General features: G+C 31.1%; 1 protein-coding gene across 1 annotated transcript; it reads left to right on the top strand.

Moving 5' to 3' along the window:
• Positions 1-50: 50 nt before the first annotated feature.
• On the top strand, positions 51-23765 carry LOC134725539 (COP9 signalosome complex subunit 3-like). The gene is made up of 15 exons (XM_063589441.1): positions 51-159; positions 2238-2367; positions 2841-2953; positions 11703-11752; positions 12580-12672; positions 13399-13473; positions 14209-14313; positions 14726-14815; positions 16411-16461; positions 17213-17314; positions 17643-17714; positions 19486-19572; positions 20261-20374; positions 22276-22356; positions 23548-23765. The coding sequence occupies exons 1-15, from the start codon at positions 105-107 to the stop codon at positions 23605-23607; spliced, it is 1278 nt and encodes a 425-aa protein (XP_063445511.1). The 5' UTR covers positions 51-104; the 3' UTR covers positions 23608-23765.

The raw sequence follows: 23765 nt of genomic DNA on the forward strand, positions 1-23765 counted from the left end.
TATTTACAAGTAATAAGGCTTTTAAGAAAAAATATTTATTATCTTGTTGATGTAAGCGACAATTGAACATTTTGTGAAGAATCCTTCAAAAATTATAACAGACTATGGCCTCAGTCTTAGAGCAGTATGTCAATACAGTACAGAACCTGTCATCCCAAGGTATAGGAAATAATTATTTTTAGCATTGAAATTAAATTCAATCAACTGTAGGGAACAAAAACCTTACAGTTGCATGACATTTGAACCCCATTTCATAAAATAAATAAATAAAAAAAAATATCATTTTCTTCTTCTTCTTCTTCTTCTTCCAGGTAAGGAACCGGATTCATTGCTGAATGTTAATGGTTCCGGGCGAAAACTTTACGCAGTGTCGGGCAACACAGAAAGATTTCTCTTGGCTATTTACAAATTACATTTAAAACGTTCGCAAAAAAATATACAATTAAAATTATTTACAACTGGTTTTCCTACTTCCTTTCAGAGCATGCCTTCAGGGCAGCTCTGAATCCCTCAACGGTGTTGGACGCTGTAACTGTTGTTGGTAGGTTGTTCCAGTCCTTGATTGTCCTCGGGAAGAAAGATTGGCCGTAGGTGTCTGTACTTGTTCTTTCTTGGAAGAATCGGTTTTTACCTCTGGTCCGGTTATCATTCGGCGTCAAATATTGGTGACGGTCTATATCTATAAGTTCATGCTGGATCTTGAATAGCATGCACAATCTATTTGTTTTCCTCCGTTCTTCGAGGCTTTCCCACTTTAGATTTTTAACCATATTTGTGACACAGCCAGGTATTCGGTCTGTGTAGTTGTTATTCACAAATCGTGCAGCTCTTTTCTGAACCTGTTCAATTGCCTTGATTTTATTTTGAGCGGTTGGGTCCCATACTGTGCTTGCATATTCCACTGCAGGTCTTACCATGGACACATATGCAGCTGCCTTTACAGGTTTTGTACAGCCTTTGAGGTTTTTACTCTTGTCTTTAATAAACATGTTAAACCTCATCATGAATATTTTACATTTTTCAAAATTTAAACGATTCTTTTAGTCAGTTGAAGAATTTTCTTCAATTTCTTTGGTAATGGTAGTATGAACAAATGATGTATGCACTTCACATATATGGTAAATTCCTCCTACGAAAAAAACCTCGAGAGGTGTGAGGGTACACTCCCTATCAGGACTAATGGAGATGTGTCTCTAACGTATTTACAATGTTCAATATTTACAAGGACAATCCCCAACCCAACACCAGGGAGTGTTTGTGTAAGACAAAATATTGTCCTGTGAAATATTGTACCACACAGTGGCGGATTCAAAAGGGGGGTGTAGAGGGCGTGTGCCCCCCCTTTTGCTGAGACTTTTTTTTTTTTTTGTAAAATTATTAATCAGACTAGACTTTTTAAAAAAAAATTCTACGACATGATGTGCCTGTGTATACTATATATATACAAAACGAGTGATTGTCAGTACATTACTTATATTTGTACAGTTTAATATAATAAAATGAAACCTACATTAGACAATTCTTTAATCTATAATAAACCATTTGTAATGTTTCTATGCAAATTTGAAACTCACTATAAGTAATAATATATATAAATTCTTTACTATACAAAAGAATTTCAGTTATATATCTAAAATGTGCATGCTGCATGCTTGTGTACTCTTTCTAATTGTGAAATAATTTGATTAAAAAATATTTTCAAAGCCAGTATTTCCTAGTGAAGTATTGACAGTATTGTCATAAACAGAATTTGATAGTGAAGTATTGCCATTTAAGGTTTGAGCTGATGGTTATATAATTACCCGCAGATATTTTGCAGTTAAAAGGATATTTTTTTTTTTTGCTGTGACACATTCCTATGTTCCTATATTATCCTACAGCCATTTTACAATAGTTTTAAATAGTTTAATAATATGTTGCTTTGGGGAGAAAAGTTTTGCCCAAGAAAGGAGTAGTGATGCATATGGCTGTTATATGATTATATACATTTACATGACATGTAGATATTATTATTTCGTAAAGATATGAACTTTGTTGCATATATTTGGGATAATTTTGTTAGATTTAGATTTTGAATAATAGAAAAGTACCGGTAAGTGGGCTTTAAATATTGTATATTTCAATCAACTTTTTAATTTAGAACCCACACATAGTGAAGTGTCACACACAAAAAACACAAAAACGTTGTGTTTCGATTCCAAGTCTTAATCAAATTACAATTTAATCTACTATTGTAGGAAATTTTTCTCAGCTGTGTGAATTCATTGGAAAAAGTGCAGATGCCTTAACCAAAAATGCAAGTCATTTAGACAATGTGTTAGCAACATTAGATATTCAGCAACATTCTCTAGGAATTTTGGGTATATTGTAAGTAAACATATTTAGGTTTATTTTGTTAAGTGTTTTTTCACTGTCAGTGACATCACAAAATACCTGATAAAGATGTTCAATATAACATTATTTACCAGTAAAAAAAAATTTGTACCACCACAGTTATTTTCTATAACAAAAACAGATAAATTTCTTATAACTAAAGATCTGACTTACATGTAGATTTGTACATGCCATTATGAAGCAAAGTTTTTATTTCTACTGATTATATGGGCGATTTTATTTCACTGGTGAAGATATCGAAAGAATACTTTTCCATCTTCAGTTGTATCTAAAAATATATTACAAATGAAACTGATCACAAATAGGATACTATTTCATATATATATAATTACTTCTCAACATACCAAACTACATTGGTGTAGAAATTATTTCTGATTATTGATGTAATTTCTGTCGAATTGTCTTACACTAACCATAATGTTATGCCCAATGTTGTATTGTTTCAGATGTGTGAAGTATAGTTTACCAAATATACCAGATTTTGAGATTTTATTTATACAGACTCAGGAATTCATTCATAATTGTAATGGAGAGCATGTTAGATATGCCACAGACAGTTGTAAGTTTATACAACAAAATAATCTTTATTAAAGCATAGTTGCCAATCTCTGACAATGACAAATCATGTCATGACATGACATAACATGTCAAAAAGCATGTGAAAATGTTTGACAAAAGATGCAGACTTTTTAATATGAACATTTATATATACATTGTTTTTTACTAAAAAAACAATATAATTCTACTGTAAAATATTATTGCATTCAAAAGCCTGTTTTACTGCCTTCAGAACAATACAAGTAGGCACATATTTAAAAGCCTGTTTTACTACCTTCAGAACAATACAAGTAGGCACATATTCAAAAGCCTGTTTTACTGCCTTTAGAACAATACAAGTAGGCACATATTCAAAAGCCTGTTTTACTGCCTTCAGAACAATACAAATAGGCACATATCCAAAAGCCTGTTTTACTGCCTTCAGAACAATACAAGTAGGCACAACTCCAAAAGCCTGTTTTACTGCCTTCAGAACAATACAAGTAGGCACATATTCAAAAGCCTATTTTACTGCCTTCAGAACAATACAAGTAGGCACAAATCAATAAGCCTGTTTTACTGCCTTCAGAACAATACAAGCAGGCACATATCCAAAAGCCTGTTTTACTGCCTTCATAACAATACAAGTAGGCACAAATCCAAAAGCCTGTTTTACTGTTCAGAACAATACAAGTAGGCACATATTCAAAAGCCTGTTTTACTGCCTTTAGAACAATACAAGTAGGCACATATTCAAAAGCCTGTTTTACTGCCTTCAGAACAATACAAGTAGGCAAATATCCAAAAGCCTGTTTTACTGCCTTCAGAACAATACAAGAAGCCACAAATTCAAAAGCCTGTTTTACTGCCTTCAGAACAATACAAGTAGGCACATATTCAAAAGCCTGTTTTACTGCCTTCAGAACAATACAAGTAGGCACAAATACAAAAGCCTGTTTTACTGCCTTCAGAACAATACAAGTAGGCACATATCCAAAAGCCTGTTTTACTGCCTTCAGAACAATACAAGTAGGCACAAATCCAAAAGCCTGTTTTACTGCCTTCAGAACAATACAAGTAGGCACATATCTAAAAGCCTGTTTAGCTGCCTTCAGAACAATACAAGTAGACACATATCCAAAAGCCTGTTTTACTGCCTTCAGAACAATACAAGTAGGCACATATTCAAAAGCCTGTTTTACTGCCTTTAGAACAATACAAGTAGGCACATATTCAAAAGCCTGTTTTACTGCCTTTAGAACAATACAAGTAGGCACATATTCAAAAGCCTGTTTTACTGCCTTCAGAACAATACAAATAGGCACATATTCAAAAGCCTGTTTTACTGCCTTTAGAACAATACAAGTAGGCACATATTCAAAAGCCTGTTTTACTTCAGAAAAATAGTAGACACATTTGCAAAACAACTGGCAGTTAATTCAAGGCGTTACCTTTTCTTCTTTTTATAATTATGTATCATATATACTGGTATGTATTTAAATGTACACTGGTGATACAGCAAATATAGTAAAATGGATAAACTACATGAAATATTAACAACTGGAAACACAAATGTTCAAAAATGATATAGTGCACAAACTTTAAACCTTTGCCTTGATTTTTTAAAACTTGAAAAATCAGTCTCATTTTTGGGATGAAATATAATTAAATATGTGTATAATATTATTGAAACATACATTTTTGTAGTTTATGATAACATTGGCATTGAAACGAACAAAAAAAAGTTTGAAAAAAAATGATTTATATAACCACAATTTTAATAACAAAATGAAGTGTTTTTGTACAAAAAAATGCATTTTTCAACTTTAACTGTAGTCGAACTTTACAATGTCAAACATCTCAAAATTAATCTTCTGATGACTGTTCACATCATGGTTGATCGTTATACGCCAAAGAATTAGTACTTTGTGCGCAGTCTCCATTCAAACGGATAACCGCATCTAAACATCTTCTGATTCCTGCCATAGATCAACCAATTTGTTGCTAAGGTACAGTACAGCCTGTGACTTCCTCTTAGTAATGTCCACCCTCTTGCATGGTCAACATCCAATGGTGAACATTTATTGGGGTATTCAATCTTGAGATGTTGGCCATTTATTGGGGGTCATAAATCATAGGTAGATTTTTTATCTAATTATGTTACCTGTTAAAATCAATCAGGGTTGAAGTTTTCAGCTGGTATGTTTCATTAAAATTTACCTGTACAGGTAACTCGGTACGTCTAAACACCGCACAGGACCTCCTGAGTGCACTCAGGACATACAAAATACACCCAGGACCCTTTATAGTCATCGTATCTGCACACAGGATGGATGCATATATTCTTTATACGCTTCTTATTTTGGAGTTAAATTTTGGTAGAATTTAAAATTGAACTTAGGTAGATATGTTAATTCTTATAAAATAAAGAGGGCACATGTCACTGATTACACAACTACTGAGCCGTGAACTATCCAATCAACAAAATTGATTGGATTATCTTTAATGCTGATCATGATTGAGTTGTTCGTACAGTGTGACCATGCGGGAAAGTAATATTGTGACGTTTAAAATGAATATCACGATGTTTTAAGATTTTCGTATTTTATTGAAATTTCGTTCCATAAATTTTTTAGTTTTATTCTTAAGTTTATTATTTAAAGCGTTGATTTTTGCGTTTCAATCTAAATTTTATTGAGGAAGATTGTTTCCCCTATTGATACTCGTTCTTGTACTGGACCATTAATTAATTCTTTGCACGAGTTTGAAAATGGAAATAAATGTTTATACTTTTCAAGAATTAATATTAAGTTTTGTATATGGATACCGTTCTTAACTGTAAAAGCAGTTCTTTTCAAACAAACTTACTCATATACAGGTGTAATACCACCAAATCATGGTACGTCACATCCAGTTGCATACGAAAGTAGGTCTAAAATAATATTCCCTTGAATTTGACCGTTGTAGGTAATTAATCCTACATTTTATTGCAGTAAAACTATTTCTGTGTCATAAACATATGTCTTGGGTATTTCAAAACACCATTATTTTTTATTTGTGATTTCTATAGAAAATTTTGTAATTTTGAGGATACATGGTGACTAAACCTTGTACACAGATAGAATAAGGGGAGAAATTTGATTGGTTAACTTCCAATGATGGTTATTTTCTTATATGCAATGAAATGTTATGTGAAATTTTTTCTACAGAACTGGACCGGATATATCTTTACTCATGCCAAGTATTTCTTTATTTGAAACAAAGATAAATTCTGCACATTTTTTTGAAAAGTGCAAATTTAACAAAGACTAATAGGGGAAAATCAATGGTGGTATTACACCTACATATAGTAAGATGTTATTTCTCATTTTTTCGAACTTGTCCAGGAATTTTATTTTTGAGCATTACGAATGTTTTAAGACATCCGCATTTATTAAGTTTTTTCTCTAATTAAAGCCGTTTTGTCCAGTTTCACAAGCCAGAAACGAATTTCAATGTGAAAATAAATTCTAAAAATGATTTTGTCTCCATTTGTGTCTCCGTTTTTTGAAAATTATGATATTTTGGGTATAATTATTTCTCAACAATATATCAGTTAGATCGTAGTAAGATTCTGAACTAAATTATACAAAATGATTTTTTTTACAGCGAGAAAGACTATGTCGAAGACAGTATATTGACACGAAATCCGTTCAAACCACGACTAAGTCTTCGTGCACAGATTTTCGTTAAGGTTAAATTCTAAATATTGTACATATAATTGTCTTTTCTTGTATGATGGTTTGTTGAGAATAAAGATATACAAATTTATAAATTTGATATTCAGTTAACATTGTGTTTATTTAAAAACTTGATTTAGAGAGAGAGAAAAGAATCACGCTGAAAAATAAAAATCGAATTTGTTACAGAAAAAAGCGACTATAAAATAATTTTCTTTATTCGTGAAATACAAAACACAACAAATTAATTTACCCGTTATCACTGATGAAATATAAACTGAAAAAGTACATCGAATGAGAGTTTACGAATGTATGAATGGAGGTGTTGTTTTGTTCGCTCTTAAGATAAGTCATCTTATTTGATAATAAAATGGATAATTTTGGAAATTAGAATTTTCAAGTGTTTGATTGGTGTATTGGGACCTTTCGCCCGTAATAACTTTGTAATTCAGGAGATATTGGGGATGAATTCCACTATATTTTTAATTGTTCGAAATTTAGTCATGATAGAGAAAAAAATTTGAAACCATATTATCTAAATAGACCTAACATATTGAAATTTCATGATTTCATGAATACTAGAAACATCAGTATGTTGAATCATTTGTGCAAATTTATTAAACTGATTAATAAACAGCTGGACTCTTAGGGGAAACATTGTTAAATAATTTTTTTTATATAATATTGTATACATGCATAATGTGTTTTTTATATAACATGTAGCTGGACATATTTTCCCAGTTGTAGATCATACATTTGTATTAATTCTGACTTTATGTTATATTATTAATGTTTATAATATCTCTGTCCCATGGATTTTGGTTTATGAGAATAAAGATATATAATGAGATATTTTTTTTTCTATATGCAAATTCATGTGAAAGGTAAAACTGATATAACAATACAAATCATCATCAGCAATAAAGATAATCCAATCAATTTTGTTGATTGGATAATTCACGGCTCAGTGGTTGTGTAATCAGTGACACGTGCCCTCATCATTTTATAAGAATTAACATATCTATCTAAGTTCCATTTCAAATTCTACCAAAAGTTAACTCTAAAATAAGAAGCGTATAAAGAATATATACATCCATCCTGTGTGCAGATACGATGACTATAAAGGGTCCTGAGTGCACTTTGTATGTCCTGAGTGCACTCAGGAGGTCCTGAGCGGTGTTTAGACGTACCCCAGGTAACTTGGTTTCTTTTAAATTTGACATTTCACCTTTTTGGGAAAATGTAGAATAAAATATTGTTTTAGTCTGTTAATTTATTATTATTTTTTGTCTTTAATTTTATTTAATTTTGTAATTTTTTAAGGTTTTATTTTTTTATTTTTGTATGTTTTGTTTCTTATTCTTTTAATTTCTTCTCAGTAAGAATCTTGAGTAGAAATGGCAAAAAGTTAAAGATAGAGTTATTGACTAGCATTTGAAATAAACAGACTTTTAATAATTGTTTTTTTAAGTAAAAAGGTTTATATAAATGTACATGATGTACATTGTATTCAATTATTTGTTAACATTATTAAATGAGTTATTACTTTTAATAATAACTAATAATCATGCAAGTGATATTTTAAATTAAAAAAATGAAAGTAATTAAACAATTTTGTTTCTTAACAAAATAAGATGATCAATATCAATCCTTTTACAATAAATTTTGATAACATCTAATATTATTCAGGAAAACTACAAGGACAATTATATGGTTTAGGAAAAAACTAATTTTGTTTATCTTAATTTTCTTCAAATCTCAAAACAAGAGTTGTGCACAAACAGTCACTGAAAAGACTTATTTTCCAAATGCCCACCTAGTTATCATCAAATTTTGATAAATGTTCATTAAAAATGCTAATCATAATGAATTTTTTTTCAAAATTTGTCTCCAGAAAAATAGTGCACTTCTAAAGATGGTGACACTTTAATGGTCTATTAATTAAATCATTTTTTTTTCCAGTGTATTATATTGTCAATAGTGTTGGACTGGCATGATACATAATATTGGTATACATTTACAAAGAATATTTCAATCAACCTAGGCCTTTTAGATAAAGTTTAATTGCAGGGACTTGAATGAATTAAGACTTTTAGAGTCCTTAATATAAAAATGAATTTAAAGAAAAAAATAAAAATAAAAACTTTTGATAAAAACTGTAAACTTGATTGTGTCAATAGGTATAGAATTTTTGTTCATACTTTGGAAATAAAAAATAGTGGACAATATAAAATTCCTAGAAAGGATAGAATGTGTAAACTGTGCCATTTTGTGACAAGGTCAATGAAGAACACCTATTCCTTGATTGTAAAATTAACAAAACAACTTTGAAATAATCCATTTGAAAATTATTTACCTTCTCATTATAATGTCTCTAACCCAAGAACAAAAAGTAAAAGAAATGCTTAACCTCTAAAACATGGATCTGACATGTTTAAAATATCAAATGAAAATAAAAATATTATCAAATTTTGTTGTAATGAATATTTCTAATACTTATTAATATATTTTATTCAATAAAGAAATAATGAATTGCCTAAATTTTATTTAGTGTATGAGTCCTAAAGACAATCTTTATCATTTGTTAAATAATATTGAATGCAGATCAGTCTATCTACAATAATAAACCATTTTGATTTTAGAAAATAATTTTTTGAGAAACACCTTGTCGATAGAAAAAGGCAGGCATTGTAAATGTTTGCAGTATATTTGAAAATGATATTCATTTATTTTTCACTACCAAAAGATAACTTAAATTGATCAAAAATTATTTAAAAGGTATAATATCAAAACTAATAGTCAGGGGACAATTATGTTTTAATTAAGCTGTTTGTTCAACTAGTTTTATTATTTCAATTTATTTTTGAATTTCTTGTCATAGTCATAGTTATTAAATTTGACAAACACATACATGTATATTTTACCTGAGACACCTGACCTGTTAGTTATATAATTTTAACACTTGAATGCATTCAAGATTTCCCTTTATCCTTGACTAGTTTTTGAGTAATACCTTGTGTATTAAAAAAGCAACAGGGGGTATGATGATGAACATTTAGGGCCACCATGGTGAACATATTTTTTATGGCCACCATTAATAAGATAAAGTCACAGGTAGTACTGTAGCAGCAACCATTTCTGATGAAGGGCATTGTTAATTTCGTGATGTGTTTGAACTGGGGTGTCCTTTCGCGCACTTTCCGCCCAATAGTGTCCCAAATATGCTCGATATGGTTCAAATCCGGGCTACGATCAGGCCAAGGAAGATGAACCGAATTCTATTTGAACATTGGATCTTCCTCCACAATGCTAATTTCCAACTTTGGCGAGCTCTGCACTACATTGGATACGGAAAACTGTGTGTCTGTTCGTTAGCTAAGGTATCCGAAATGGTCTTATCGCACGATTACCAGTAGCGATGAGTCGATCTCGAACAGTTCTTGTTAAAAGGGTCCTATATGGCCACCACTCTCTTTTTAGGATTGTCTTGTATCCAATAGGTTTCCTTCTGACCAACCTTCATTATGCTTGATTTTCCCTAGCAAATGGTATAGGGGGTCTTCATTATCTCGGAAGGTCTTTAACAGCGTTTAGAACCTGATTTTTATTCATAAAACGACTTATAGTGGAATGGTGATGACCAACAATACGTTCAGTTGTTACAGCGACATCCCTGCTTCTCTTATGCTGATAATCTGCCATCTTGCTGCAGATAAGAGTTGTCAAGGACCCATTACAAGGTGTCAATCACATAACTTAAAAAACTTGGTTATTTAAACTGTTGAAAACAATGAGGTTAAAAACATCTGTTTTGCTACAGGTACAGTAGCTGCATGTGCAGATAAAAACTTATCGAGTCGATATTTATTGATTAAACTCAGGTGATACTTGAATAATGTTTAACTAGTTCTATTTTACCAAATTATATCACAAAAAAATGAAGAGTGTTTTTTTAATTTCAATTTCAATTTGGTGTTGCAATATTTTTTTCCATGTGTATATATTTAATCATCTTCTTACTGACAAAATTCACTCTGAATGAGTTTTGTGAATTAAGCTATAATTTTCCTGATATCTATGTTTTGCCTTTTTACTAAGATATAGTACGAAAAAGTAATTTCTTTTTATGATTAGTTGAACATGAAAAATATTAAATGGATATGAGTTGGTTTTCATGCTTCTGAGGTACATAAGCTGACTTTTGTTAAGCTTTCTGCTATCTATTAAATCAGGGTGCTATAAACAGTTTTGTACTAAAAACTAGGGGTTATTCCCCGTCTAAAAATAACCATGGAGGAAAACCCCTGTTTATTTACTTACTTGGTGAAAAAATATCATGTTTTTTGTATTTGATTGTAAAAATTAGTTACTTAGCTTTCAATTAAAACAGGTTGAATGATTGAAATAATTTTTAAAATTATATTAAATAAACATGTTTCGAGGGGAGACAACACTGTAAACAGTCTGTTTTTTAAGCAGTGAAAATTGAAAACTTATTTGCAGCCACTGTAGCTCTTTTCGGAGCAGGAAACCGTACCCTGAAACCAGATTTTTTGAAAGGCCAGGTAAAAACCTACAAAATTCATACAGTTTTGATTATGAAAAATGTGCATGGATCATGTCTTCATGGGTGTGCACTTGACCTGATTTCAAGTTTTTTATGTTAAAATTATACCTTTTTTCCCCCATGTTCATTGGATGAAGTTTTTATAATATATTAAAAGTACACATTATTTTTATTTCATTATAAACTAGAGAACATTCTGATTCCAGTGATATCTAGTTTTATACAAGTATCTTTATTAATCAGTCCACCAGTAAGGGTCACATATGCATGGTCCCTCAAAACATGACGTCATAGAAAAAAACTGTAAATTGCACCCTCACTCCTGGAATTCTAGTTAATAAAAGTTCCATTAAGATATCAAATAATTTATTTTTAGGATTCATTTTTTGAAATGTCAAATTGTCTCCCATGATCATTTATATATACATTTGTACCATAATTTACTTATTGTGATAATATTTTAAAAACATATTTTTTCTTTTCAGTTGCAGATTTATGTCATAGATTTACACAGAATTTGGTAGAAAAGAAACAGGTTAAACACTTAATTCAAATGTTATCAATTGTTCTTAGATGTAAAGCATCAATAGTGGATGTAGGATATGAGTACTGTAGACCAAGTAAAAAAATGAAGAGCTATAACCTTTGTTTGAAAGCACAATACAGCTTACTTTTTAATACTGTTTTTAAATTTAAAAGAATTTTACCAGACTTGAGTACAATCTTAATTGACAAGGATTGGATATAGGAAGATGTGGTGTGAGTGCCAATGAGACAACTCTCCATCCTAATAAAAATTTAAAAAAATGTAAACAATTATAGGTCAATGTACGACCTTCAACACAGAGCCTTTGATTGTCAGTTTTCCTACGGAAGGTCTTGGTTCTCTCTGGGCACTCCAGCTTCTTCCACCAATAAAAACTGACCACCACAAAACATAACAGCACACAAATGCTGAATGTGGTGATAAACTTCAATCAATCAATCAATATTTTGAATTGAACTTTTATAAATAATGACAATTTAGCAGTGGGGGATCCGGAAGGAGGGTTCCGGGGTTGGAACCCCTTTTTTTTGGATGAGCAATGCAGTTGTATGGGGACATATAATTGAACCCCCCCCCCCCCCCCCCACACACACACACACACTTTGTCCAGGGTTGGGAACCCCCGTTTTTAAAAAGGCTGGATCGGCCCCTGATTTAGGGTTTTACCTTAGATTATTTGTTTCACTGAATGAAAATGTAATAGTGTTACTGTTAGCATGGCATTGTGCCTTATAATCACATATCATAATTTATTTTTAAATCTAAATGATACTCCTTGTTTTATTTATAGAATAATGTACATTGTTCTATTGCAGCCAATGAGAGGTATCAAACTATTAGTGAATGCCATTGATAAGATTCAGTTATTTCCAGCTCAGTTAACATCAATTCATGCAGATCTGTGTCAGGTAACTTGGAAATGAGAAGAGAAATGGTCATGCTTGAATAAATATGGTTGAAAGGGACAGACATGAGAAATGTGAAACATGTTCAAATGAGATAAATAATGGCATAAGTTTTTACAAAAAAAATTACGAAAAAATAGGACAGACATAATTACCCGATCATTACTCTGCTATTTACCAGTTTATATAGAAGGAGGAAAAAGATTTTTAAAACTTATAAATGTCATTAATAACTCCATCATTTTAGATACCATCTCGAAAAACTATACAATTGAAAAGATATACAATGACAAAAAGACGAAAAAAACGGAAATTTGAACATCACCAAGATCCTTATAATAGGAATGATAAACTTCAATGCATCATATTACATATCCATGATTTCATAAAGTATTGTAGACAAGGTCTTTTGAGATATATTTAACTGGTTAATCAGTTGAAATATTATCCTAGAACCTGATTATGGGTTAATAGGTAAAAATATTCAATTTGACAAAATCAATTATTAGTATTTATGTTTGTCACATCTTATGTTTTTTTTTACACAAGACTTTGTATTTATGTCTTTTTTTACACGAGACTTTGTAATTATGTCTTTTTTCACACGAGACTTTGTAAGTATGTCTTTTTTTACACGAGACTTTGTAATTGTCTTTTTTTACACAAGACTTTGTAATTGTCTTTTTTTACACAAGACTTTGTAATTATGTCTTTTTATCTATATTTTAGTTGTGTTTACTGTCAAAGAACATGACATCAGCAATACCATTCCTTGATGTGGAAATTAATGAAATAAGTAAAGAGGTAAAAGCTAATTATTTTTTTTTCAAATAGAGAATTGTAAAAGTAAACAAAAAGAATTTGAATAGTATTCATGTATAAAATCAAACTGTGTGTTTTTCATAGCTAAAATTGTTAGAGAGATACTCAATTTATATTTTATATAAAATGACATATTTCACTGCTGTCAATGAAATAATCTTTTTTGATGTCAAACTGCATTTTCTAAATTTTTATGCCCCACCTACGATAGAAGAGGGGAATTATGTTTTCTGATCTGTACGTCCGTCCGTCCGTCCATCTGTTCATTCATCTATGCGTCTGTTCATTTGGATTCAAGTTAAAGTTTTTGGTCAAGGTAGTTTTTGATGAAGTTTGATAACTTTAAACTTAGTACACATGTTCCCCATGATATGATCTTTCTAATTTTAGTGCTAAATTAAAAGTTTTGACCCCAATTTCACGGTCCACTGAACACAGAGAATGATACTGTTAGTTGGGCAACCATGTACTATGGACACATTCTTGTTAGGGCTATTTTTATCATTGTGAAAAATAGAGACAGTATTGGTTTCACATTTTTGTTTTTTTAATAATACACATGTATTATATATATGATGCGTTTCCCCAATTGCAATAATAGATCTCTTATTTGTGTTCATTGTTCAACAAGCAAAATTTTTAAAAAATGTACCGGTACGCAAAATGTCTGAATTAACAGTACTTGGATGTCAACGAATAGATATAATTTTATTTCAGGGTGGCCATTTTGATGCTAAAGATTTATTACTGTACTATTACTATGGAGGAATGATCTACACTGCACTGAAAAACAATGATAGAGCATTGTACTTCTATGAAATTGTAAGATATGTCTTTGAATTTTATATTTCATGTTAAAACACTTTGATGAGATAAGTCTTTTATTATTCTGTGTGTCCATTTTAAACAACATTTTTTTTTTAAATTTTGGATGAAATTTAAACTACTGCATAAATTAAACTTTAAAAAGTTGAAAATCATCACACAAGGGTTATTACTTTATATTTGTGTTTATGTTTGGTTAATACTGATATATAATAGATGATGTGTTAGTAGGATGACCATAGATAATTTACACCTCTGGACTGAAGTTCTTGTATGTATGTAACTTACTGAAGAGCATGTTAGGTATATTAAAAAAATATGAATTGTCGTATTTAAGAAAAGATACATTAGTTCTTAGGTTAGTACAAGCTTCATCAGCTTTTAAAATAAAGTCTTTCTTTGTTTACAGGCCATTACCACACCAAGTATGGCAGTCAGTCATGTGATGTTAGAGGCTTATAAAAAGTATATTTTGGTAGCACTTATAGTCCATGGAAAGGTAAGTTAAATAGGAATACTATCCAGTTACAATTTCTTGTTAGTTAAGATTGAGCAAATCTTGTAATTGATAGGTATTCTTGATAATTTATGTACACAGGTATATGTTTTATAATTAAGAAAAACTACAAAATTATGTGCAAATTGAACAAAATTGAGGTGTTGCATCGAAATAAAGTTTTCGGACAGTTAAGTTAAAATAATAAATAGAGTGACATACCATATGGTGTCATTTTGAAGGATTTTCATCCTCTCAAGATGAAAAATAGAATTGGGATATACCTTTTGTTTATTTGTTCTTTATTCCATCAGGACATTTGAGCGAAAAAAATAAAACTACTAGGGGACACTTGAGTGCCATCATTAGAGCCAATATAAGCGCCGGATTAATCCGCTCTCCTGTATTTTCGATAGCCCATTTTAGCAAAAATTTACCTGGTTGAATAATGCTCAACTTACTTGCCCATCATAATGAGCAATTTTATAGTTGTCACCAAGCAATTTATGTTTTCCTCGATACTATTACAAACAACAACATATATGAAGATACGAACTATAGAGGAATGTGCACCACAATCGAACCAAGATATTAAAAGAGAAAGGGCAGTTCCTTATGCAATTCTATGAACAGTGTTGTACAAGGGGGTATGTCTAGAGCCCATTACGTACATTCTCTAGGTTATAAATTCTAGGCTAGAACAGACTTTTAGTGCTGTATTTTAATTGAAAAGTCTTGTATTGATTTATTTTGTGCTGTGTTGAGTCTATAAATGCTGTATTTTAATTGAAAAGTTTCATATTGTTTTATGTTGTGCTGTCTTGCGTCTATTAGTGCTGTATTTTAATGGACATGTTTTATATTGTGCTGTCTTGAGTCTATTAAATTTTTTAAAATTTATTATATATTATTTATTTACTAAAAAGGGTTAAAATATTTTGCAAAAATGGGCTTTGACAATTTTAATTATCGCTGAAATGGATAAAAATTCTGGTGCTCAAATGGGTTCTACTTTGGCGCTCAAACATCCTATTTTTTTCGCTGAAATATCCTATCAATGTGCTCAAATGTCCTCCGCTGATTCCTTCCCAGTTAAACTATACCTAAGATCAAGGTCAAAGTTACTGAAAATAGACAGAAAGTTTGAAGAAAAAGGGTTCAGAGTGCTTAAATGAAATACAATATATTGGATTGAACTTTTATTTGGACTTCAGGTCACATAATATGAAAGTAAGATCCATATTGATTTTGAAGTCACATGGTCAAAGATCAAGGTCCCAGTTAATAAAAATGGATAAGACAATATTACTGTCTTAAAACTTACATCGAATTAAACTTTGCCATCAGGTCTCTATGAGTGTTTTCTTTTTATAATCAAACTTTGCCATCAGGTCTCTATGAGTGTTTTCTTTTTATAATTAAACTTTGCCATCAGGTCTCTATGAGTGTTTTCTTTTTATATGTATGGTTTTGGGTATGTTAACTTGCTGACTAAAGGTTCTTTACTAATCTTTGCCATCAGGTCTCTATGCTTGTTTTATATGTATGGTGTTAGTTATGTTAACTTGCACTCTAAAGGTTCTTTAATAATCTTTCAGGTACCAAATTTACCAAAATATACATCCCCTGTTGTTGCTAGATACATAAAGGTAAGTGTTATAAAGTGAAACTTTTTAAGTTCATCAAATACCGTAACATTGATATATATATCAATCATAGACCAACTGATTTATGGATGAAAGCAATTGTAGGTCAAAGTATCCTTCAACAATGAGCAACAGTTATAATGTATAGTAAGCGATAAAAGAAGCTCCTAGAAACAATAAACACTTCATGACATTTTTAGCATCAAATCTTTAAATTTAGATACAATTAAGAGGAACAGTAAATCATAAAGCGTATCACATAATATGTTCTAATACCTTAGCATACTAGCTGTTGCAAAAAGACTTGTTTTTACCATCTATGTACTTGAATGTTTTAGCCTATTGTTCCATTGTACATCAGCAAACAAACAACCATCTCACTTAAGCATGAGACACTATCGTACTTTAGCATAGACCATCACACTTAAGCATGAGACACTATCGTACTTTAGCATAGACCATCACTCTTAAGCATGAGACACTATCGTACTTTAGCATAGACCATCACACTTAAGCATGAGACACTATCGTACTTTAGCATAGACCATCACACTTAAGCATGAGACACTATCGTACTTTAGCATAGACCATCACACTTAAGCATGAGACACTATCATACTTTAGCGTAGACCATCACACTTAAGGGTGAACTTCACACTATTGAGTACCATTGCACTTTAGAGTCCTAGATATATTTTAGGTATTTTATTTAAATTGAAAAGTAGAAATCTAAATTATTTTGTGTGTTTTACAGCCATTATGCCAGCCATATCATGATCTTGCTGCATCTTATACAACTAATAATCCATCAGAGTTACGGAACACTGTGGGAAAACATCAGGAAACATTTAATAGGGTAGGTAACTCTTGTATTTCATTTGCATGAAATCACATGCAAATCATTTCATTTAGTTTCCTTGGTATATATCAATTTTCATAGTATTTTGAAATATTGTCTCTTTTGAGGGTATCTAAACTGATTGGTTCTTTTCTAAGATTTGTGCAGACTTATTGGGTTTTTGTTAGGTTTTTTTTTATGTATTTACACAGAAACAAAATTTATTTGTCTTTGATTCTTAAAAAAATCTTTATTTCATCCTTATGTAAATTAAAGGAACTTTTAATATTTTTCATACCATTATTCAGGGTTTTTATTATTAAAAACTAATGTTGTATTTGAACAGGATAGTAACATGGGACTAGTAAAACAGTGTCTTACATCATTATACAAGAAAAATATACAGAGACTTACAAAGGTTTGTGTTATTGTTATATTTTTAGACTTATTATGGTAGATGGTATTAAATAGATATTCATTTGAGTGCACAATCAACTTTGAAGATTGTTCTATAGATAAAAAAAAGAAAATAACTTAAATATAGATTTCTGTTGTAGTAGTGGAAAGTCCATGAAACTTTTTGTTATCAATAAAACTTATTATATAAAAAAGAAGATGTGGTATGATTGCCAATGAGACAACTGTCAACAAGAGACCAAAATGACACAGAAATTAACATCTATAGGCCACTCTACGGCCTTCAACAATGATCAAATCCCAAACAGCATACTATTAGTCAGCTATAAAAGGCACCGAAATGACAATGTAAAACTATTCAAATGAGAAAAGTAATGGCCTTATTTATATAAAAAAAAGGAACAAAATACAAATATGTAACTCATAAATAAAAGACAACCACTGAATTACAGGCTCCTTATTGTTAATTTTAACACCTAAAATAATGAAGTTACAGTCCAAAACTTCTAAAAATATATTTAATCAATTGTATGTATTAGTGTTGTTCCGATGATCGGAATAAGTCGGAAATCAGTTGGTTGGGCCTTGCGATGTCGATAATCGATTGGGATTTTGTTCAAACGATTGTCGTTTAAGTTTCCGGACCTTTAGCTTGTCAACTTCCGGTCTGTTTTACGGTTTGCATTTTATATGCGCAGTCAAACAATATTAACCAGTCGATGACAGTAGCAATGTCAAACATCCAATAATTAAAGAATAAACCAATTTCCTTCTTTATAAACGTGACAAAAGCATTTGCAGATTGATGGAAGGTTATTTAACATTAATAATTTTGTATGAAATACTTTCTTTCATTACCGGTACTTGTTACTTGAGAGCGGTACAAATCATTCTGATTTTAGACAAAATAATTTCGTTGCTTCATTAGAACGTGTTGCAAATTGCCTTTTAGAAATGTTTATCCATGAGTTGCATCAAAAACGTCATATTCCTTTCCAAATTGTTTGCCAAACCGTTTATTGTTGTAAATTTTCAGAAATTTGTCCGCCATTTATGAAAATATAAGAATCACGAATCGGATACGGTTCAACTATGTAATAATTCCGCATTCTTACAATTATAAGTTCAGACGTACAAATGACACAATTGACAGAAATTAATGATCACAAAAGTGAAAAAAAGCGTTCTTCACGAATTAACAGACAATGGCTTAATACCCTGTGTATACTGTATATCTTATAATGCAAATGCATTATTTTATTTTTTTGTGTTAATTTTAAATTTCTAAAAATTAAAAACTTTATATATCTTTTCCTAATTAGAAGCATTCAAATGTTCATACAGCTATGTTATTGAAATTGTTTTGTGAGTTACACCATTGAAATTTAGAAATGTTAGTGTCACTGTTGGTAATAAATGTTGTAATTATGAGATAGAATATGTTCAATATGAATCTTGATTCTTATCAAGACAATTCATTGTTTTAACTGCTGAATAGATAATTATCAAAGGTACCAGGATTATAATTTAGTACACAAGAATATGAAAAGGAAACAAAAGATCAAATATGAATATATAAACTCTGCAATGATATGAAATGTACACATAAGACATGTACAATGGGACTAAATACATAATTTCCTTTAAAAAAAAGGACAAGATATTATGATCCGATTATAACCGATAGTCGGTTGGTTGCTGTCAACCGATTGTAATAGATAATCGGTTGGTAATTTCAACCGATTATCCAACACTAGTATGTATTATTTCAGACATTCTTGACTCTATCCCTGTCTGATATGGCTAGTAGGGTACAGCTATCTGGTCCCAAGGAGGCAGAGAAATATGTTTTACATATGGTGAGTCAGTATACTTTTATGTTGTTAACAGAATTAAGAAATTAAATTATTCAAGAGGATCTTTTTCTATTGATATCACCATTAAGATTGTTGACTGTTGGTTCATTTATATTTGTGGATTGAGGAAATATTCTACTTTAATTAATATTTGAGACATGAATAAAAGAAGACATGAGTCAATGAGAAAGCAACTCAATTACACAAATAATCAAAAGACATCAAGTTAAGGTGGTACCTAACACTTTCACTAAAATCAATTTGGCTTGTTTATTTTTGATAAAATTTTGACAAAGTATTTACTTTGACCCTTTAACAGAAATATAAAAAAATACACTGGTTATATAGCAGTTTGACAAACACCAATTCTGATCTTGGAGAAGCTTATTATGTCCTTAACAACACAACGTAATTAAAATGTTTCACTGACTTTACAGAGTTATCTCCCTGTAGTGTTAGGTACCACCTTAAGATTTGATCATGAGTAATTGTGAAATTTAAGCAGATATACTAATGCTACACATATAAATGTTATAAAATGAAAATGCCAAATACAGTTTTAACAGATTTTATGCAGATAATTTTTTTTCAATTTTTTAGAATGAAAATTATATGTCAAAATGTTATATATGTAATCTCTAATGAAATGTTCTATACATATATTATAAAATTTTTGGTTTTAACTCTTTAGATTGAAGATGGAGAAATATATGCCACAATAAATCAAAAAGATGGAATGGTTCGTTTTCATGACAACCCTGAACAATATAAAAGTGCAGCAATGTTACAGCAATTAGACAAAGAGGTAAAAAAAAAAAAATCATGATAAGACTTGGATGAAAACTTAAAAAGTAGCAGGAAGGGAAGACTTATGCATGTAATTAAACTATAGGTCAAAGGGAACTTAAAAAGTAGCAGGAAGGGAAGACTTATGCCTGAAATTAAACTATAGGTCAAAGGGAACTTAAAAGGTGGCAGGAAAGGAAGACTTATGCATAAAATTAAACTATTGTCAAAGGGAACTTAAAAGGTGGCAGGAAAGGAAGACTTATGCATCAAATTAAACTATTGTCAAAGGGAACTTAAAAGGTGACAGGAAAGGAAGACCTATGCATAAAATTAAACTATTGTCAAAGGGAGCTTTAAAGGTGGCAGGAAAGGAAGACTTATGCCTGAAATTAAACTATAGGTCAAAGGGAACTTAAAAGGTGACAGGAAAGGAAGACTTATGCATCAAATTAAACTATTGTCAAAGGGAACTTAAAAGGTGACAGGAAAGGAAGACCTATGCATAAAATTAAACTATTGTCAAAGGGAACTTTAAAGGTGGCAGGAAAGGAAGACTTATGCCTGAAATTAAACTATAGGTCAAAGGGAACTTAAAAGGTGGCAGGAAAGGAAGACTTATGCATAAAATTAAACTATTGTCAAAGGGAGCTTTAAAGGTGGCAGGAAAGGAAGACTTATGCCTGAAATTAAACTATAGGTCAAAGGGAACTTAAAAGGTGGCAGGAAAGGAAGACTTATGCATGAAATTAAACTATAGGTCAAAGGGAACTTAAAAGGTGGCAGGAAAGGAAGACTTATGCATGAAATTAAACTATAGGTCAAAGGGAACTTAAAAGGTAGCAGGAAAGGAAGACTTATGCGTGAAATTAAACTATAGGTCAAAGGGAACTTAAAAGGTGGCAGGAAAGGAAGACCTATGCATGAAATTAAACTATAGGTCAAAGGGAACTTAAAAGGTGACAGGAAAGGCAGACTTATGACTGAAATTAAACTATTGTCAAAGGGAACTTTAAAGGTGTCAGGAAAGGAAGACCTATGCATGAAATTAAACTATAGGTCAAAGGGAACTTTAAAGGTAGCAGGAAAGGAAGACTTATGCCTGAAATTAAACTATTGTCAAAGGGAACTTAAAAGGTGGCAGGAAAGGAAGACTTATGCATGAAATTAAACTATAGGTCAAAGGGAACTTAAAAGGTGGCAGGAAAGGAAGACTTATGCCTGAAATTAAACTATTGTCAAAGGGAACTTAAAAGGTGGCAGGAAAGGAAGACCTATGCATGAAATTAAACTATAGGTCAAAGGGAACTTAAAAGGTGACAAGAAAGGAAGACTTATGCCTGAAATTAAACTATTGTCAAAGGGAACTTAAAAGGTGACAGGAAAGGAAGACTTATGCATAAAATTAAACTATTGTCAAAGGGAGCTTTAAAGGTGGCAGGAAAGGAAGACTTATGCCTGAAATTAAACTATAGGTCAAAGGGAACTTAAAAGGTGACAGGAAAGGAAGACTTATGCCTGAAATTAAACTATTGTCAAAGGGAACTTAAAAGGTGACAGGAAAGGAAGACTTATGCATAAAATTAAACTATTGTCAAAGGGAGCTTTAAAGGTGGCAGGAAAGGAAGACTTATGCCTGAAATTAAACTATAGGTCAAAGGGAACTTAAAAGGTGACAGGAAAGGAAGACTTATGCATGAAATTAAACTATAGGTCAAAGGGAAAGGTTTCTCAAACTTGAATTATTTTTGCATACATCAACACAAACAGTATTGTATGAATAAAGGATGATTTGAATATCCACTTTTATTTAAAGAAAAACATATCAATCATCCATTAAAAATAGTTATGAGTAGATTTTGTTTCCGCATTATATACTAAAAATATCTTTTTCCTGCTAGATATACTTTTTCTTTGTAGATGCAAAAATGTATCCAGTTAGATGAAAAGTTGAAGGAAATGGATAGAGAAATAGCAGTCAATCCTCAATTTGTGCAAAAGGTAACACATATGTAACCAGATCTTTCTGTCACTACATAATTGTGTAATGTTGTTATCACTGAACTAGTATTTATTTGTTGAGGCGCCAGCTGAAAGACGCCTCCAGGTGCGGGAATTTCTTGCTACATTGAAAACCTGTTGGTGGCCTTCTGCTGTTGTTTTTTCTATGGTCGGGTTGTTGTCTCTGACACATTTCCCATTTCCAGTCTCAATTTTAAGTATACTTCAGTAGAAACCAGTTTCATGGACACTTTTTAAAAAAAAAAATGGTTTATATGGCTTACTATGGCTTCATTATTATTCGTTGGATACCAACTTTCGTGGATATTGTGGGTAAAGGTAAACCACGAATTTAAATGTTCAACAAATGACAAATGTTCAATAGTAGGCTTGTATGCAGACCTCGGCAAAACCACAAAATTAAATATTCACGAACATACAAGTTTTCTTGAAACCAAGAAAATTGATACCCACAAAAATAAATGAATCCACAGTAAATGAAAAATATATGAGACTTTCTAGTTAAGCTGACTCATATTTCTCTAAATATGTAATATCCTCTTTCTAGAAAATATTCATACGCTGTTTTCAATGGGAATTACGGATTTTCAAACTAGCAACTCTCATCAGAATGGTAATCAGGGACAATTGTCATATTTTCTAAATGATGTTGAGAGGTTTTCACATTCACCGGTTGACTTTAAAGGTCATGTTGAGTTTTGTGCATACATTTTAATGATTTAGTACATTTTGTACTTAAGTTTGTTGTAACATTTCAGAGTTTACGAAGTCATGAAGACAACTTAAAGATATAAGATGTGCCAATGAGACAACTCTCCATCCAAGTCACAATTTGTAAAGTAAATCATTATAGGTCAAGGTACAGTCTTCAACATGTAGCCTTGGATCACACTGAACAGCAAGCTATAAAGGGTGCAAAAAATGACTAGTGTAAAACCATTCAAACAGGAAAAACAACAGTCTTATCTATATTAAAACAAGAAACCAGAAACACGTCTGAACAACATCAGGTTTCTGACTGAAGACAGGTTCAGCGGGTTTAAACGTTTTAATAGGTACCAAACTTCACAGTTAACTGAAATAATTGTGTAACATTCCAAATGTTAATATTTAAGGTAGGGTTGAGATGTGAATTCATATTTAATACTATTGTTTGTTTTTACATTTCAGAGTTCGTCGAGCCATGATGACGACCTGCCAGGCAGCTCCTCTAAAATACAGGGATATTGATGATAGCTAAAGTGTGGCAATAACACTACAAAGTGCTGAATTGTATTTGGACTGTAACATTTAAACACAGTAGATCTTTGTTAACTGTGATAGTGACACTGATTTCATTGGATATTTTGTATTACCATGAAACAATAAAAAAAAAAAATTCTTGTCAA

The sequence above is a fragment of the Mytilus trossulus genome, chromosome 7, assembly GCF_036588685.1.
Source record: "Mytilus trossulus isolate FHL-02 chromosome 7, PNRI_Mtr1.1.1.hap1, whole genome shotgun sequence".
Taxonomy (NCBI): Eukaryota; Metazoa; Mollusca; class Bivalvia; order Mytilida; family Mytilidae; genus Mytilus; species Mytilus trossulus.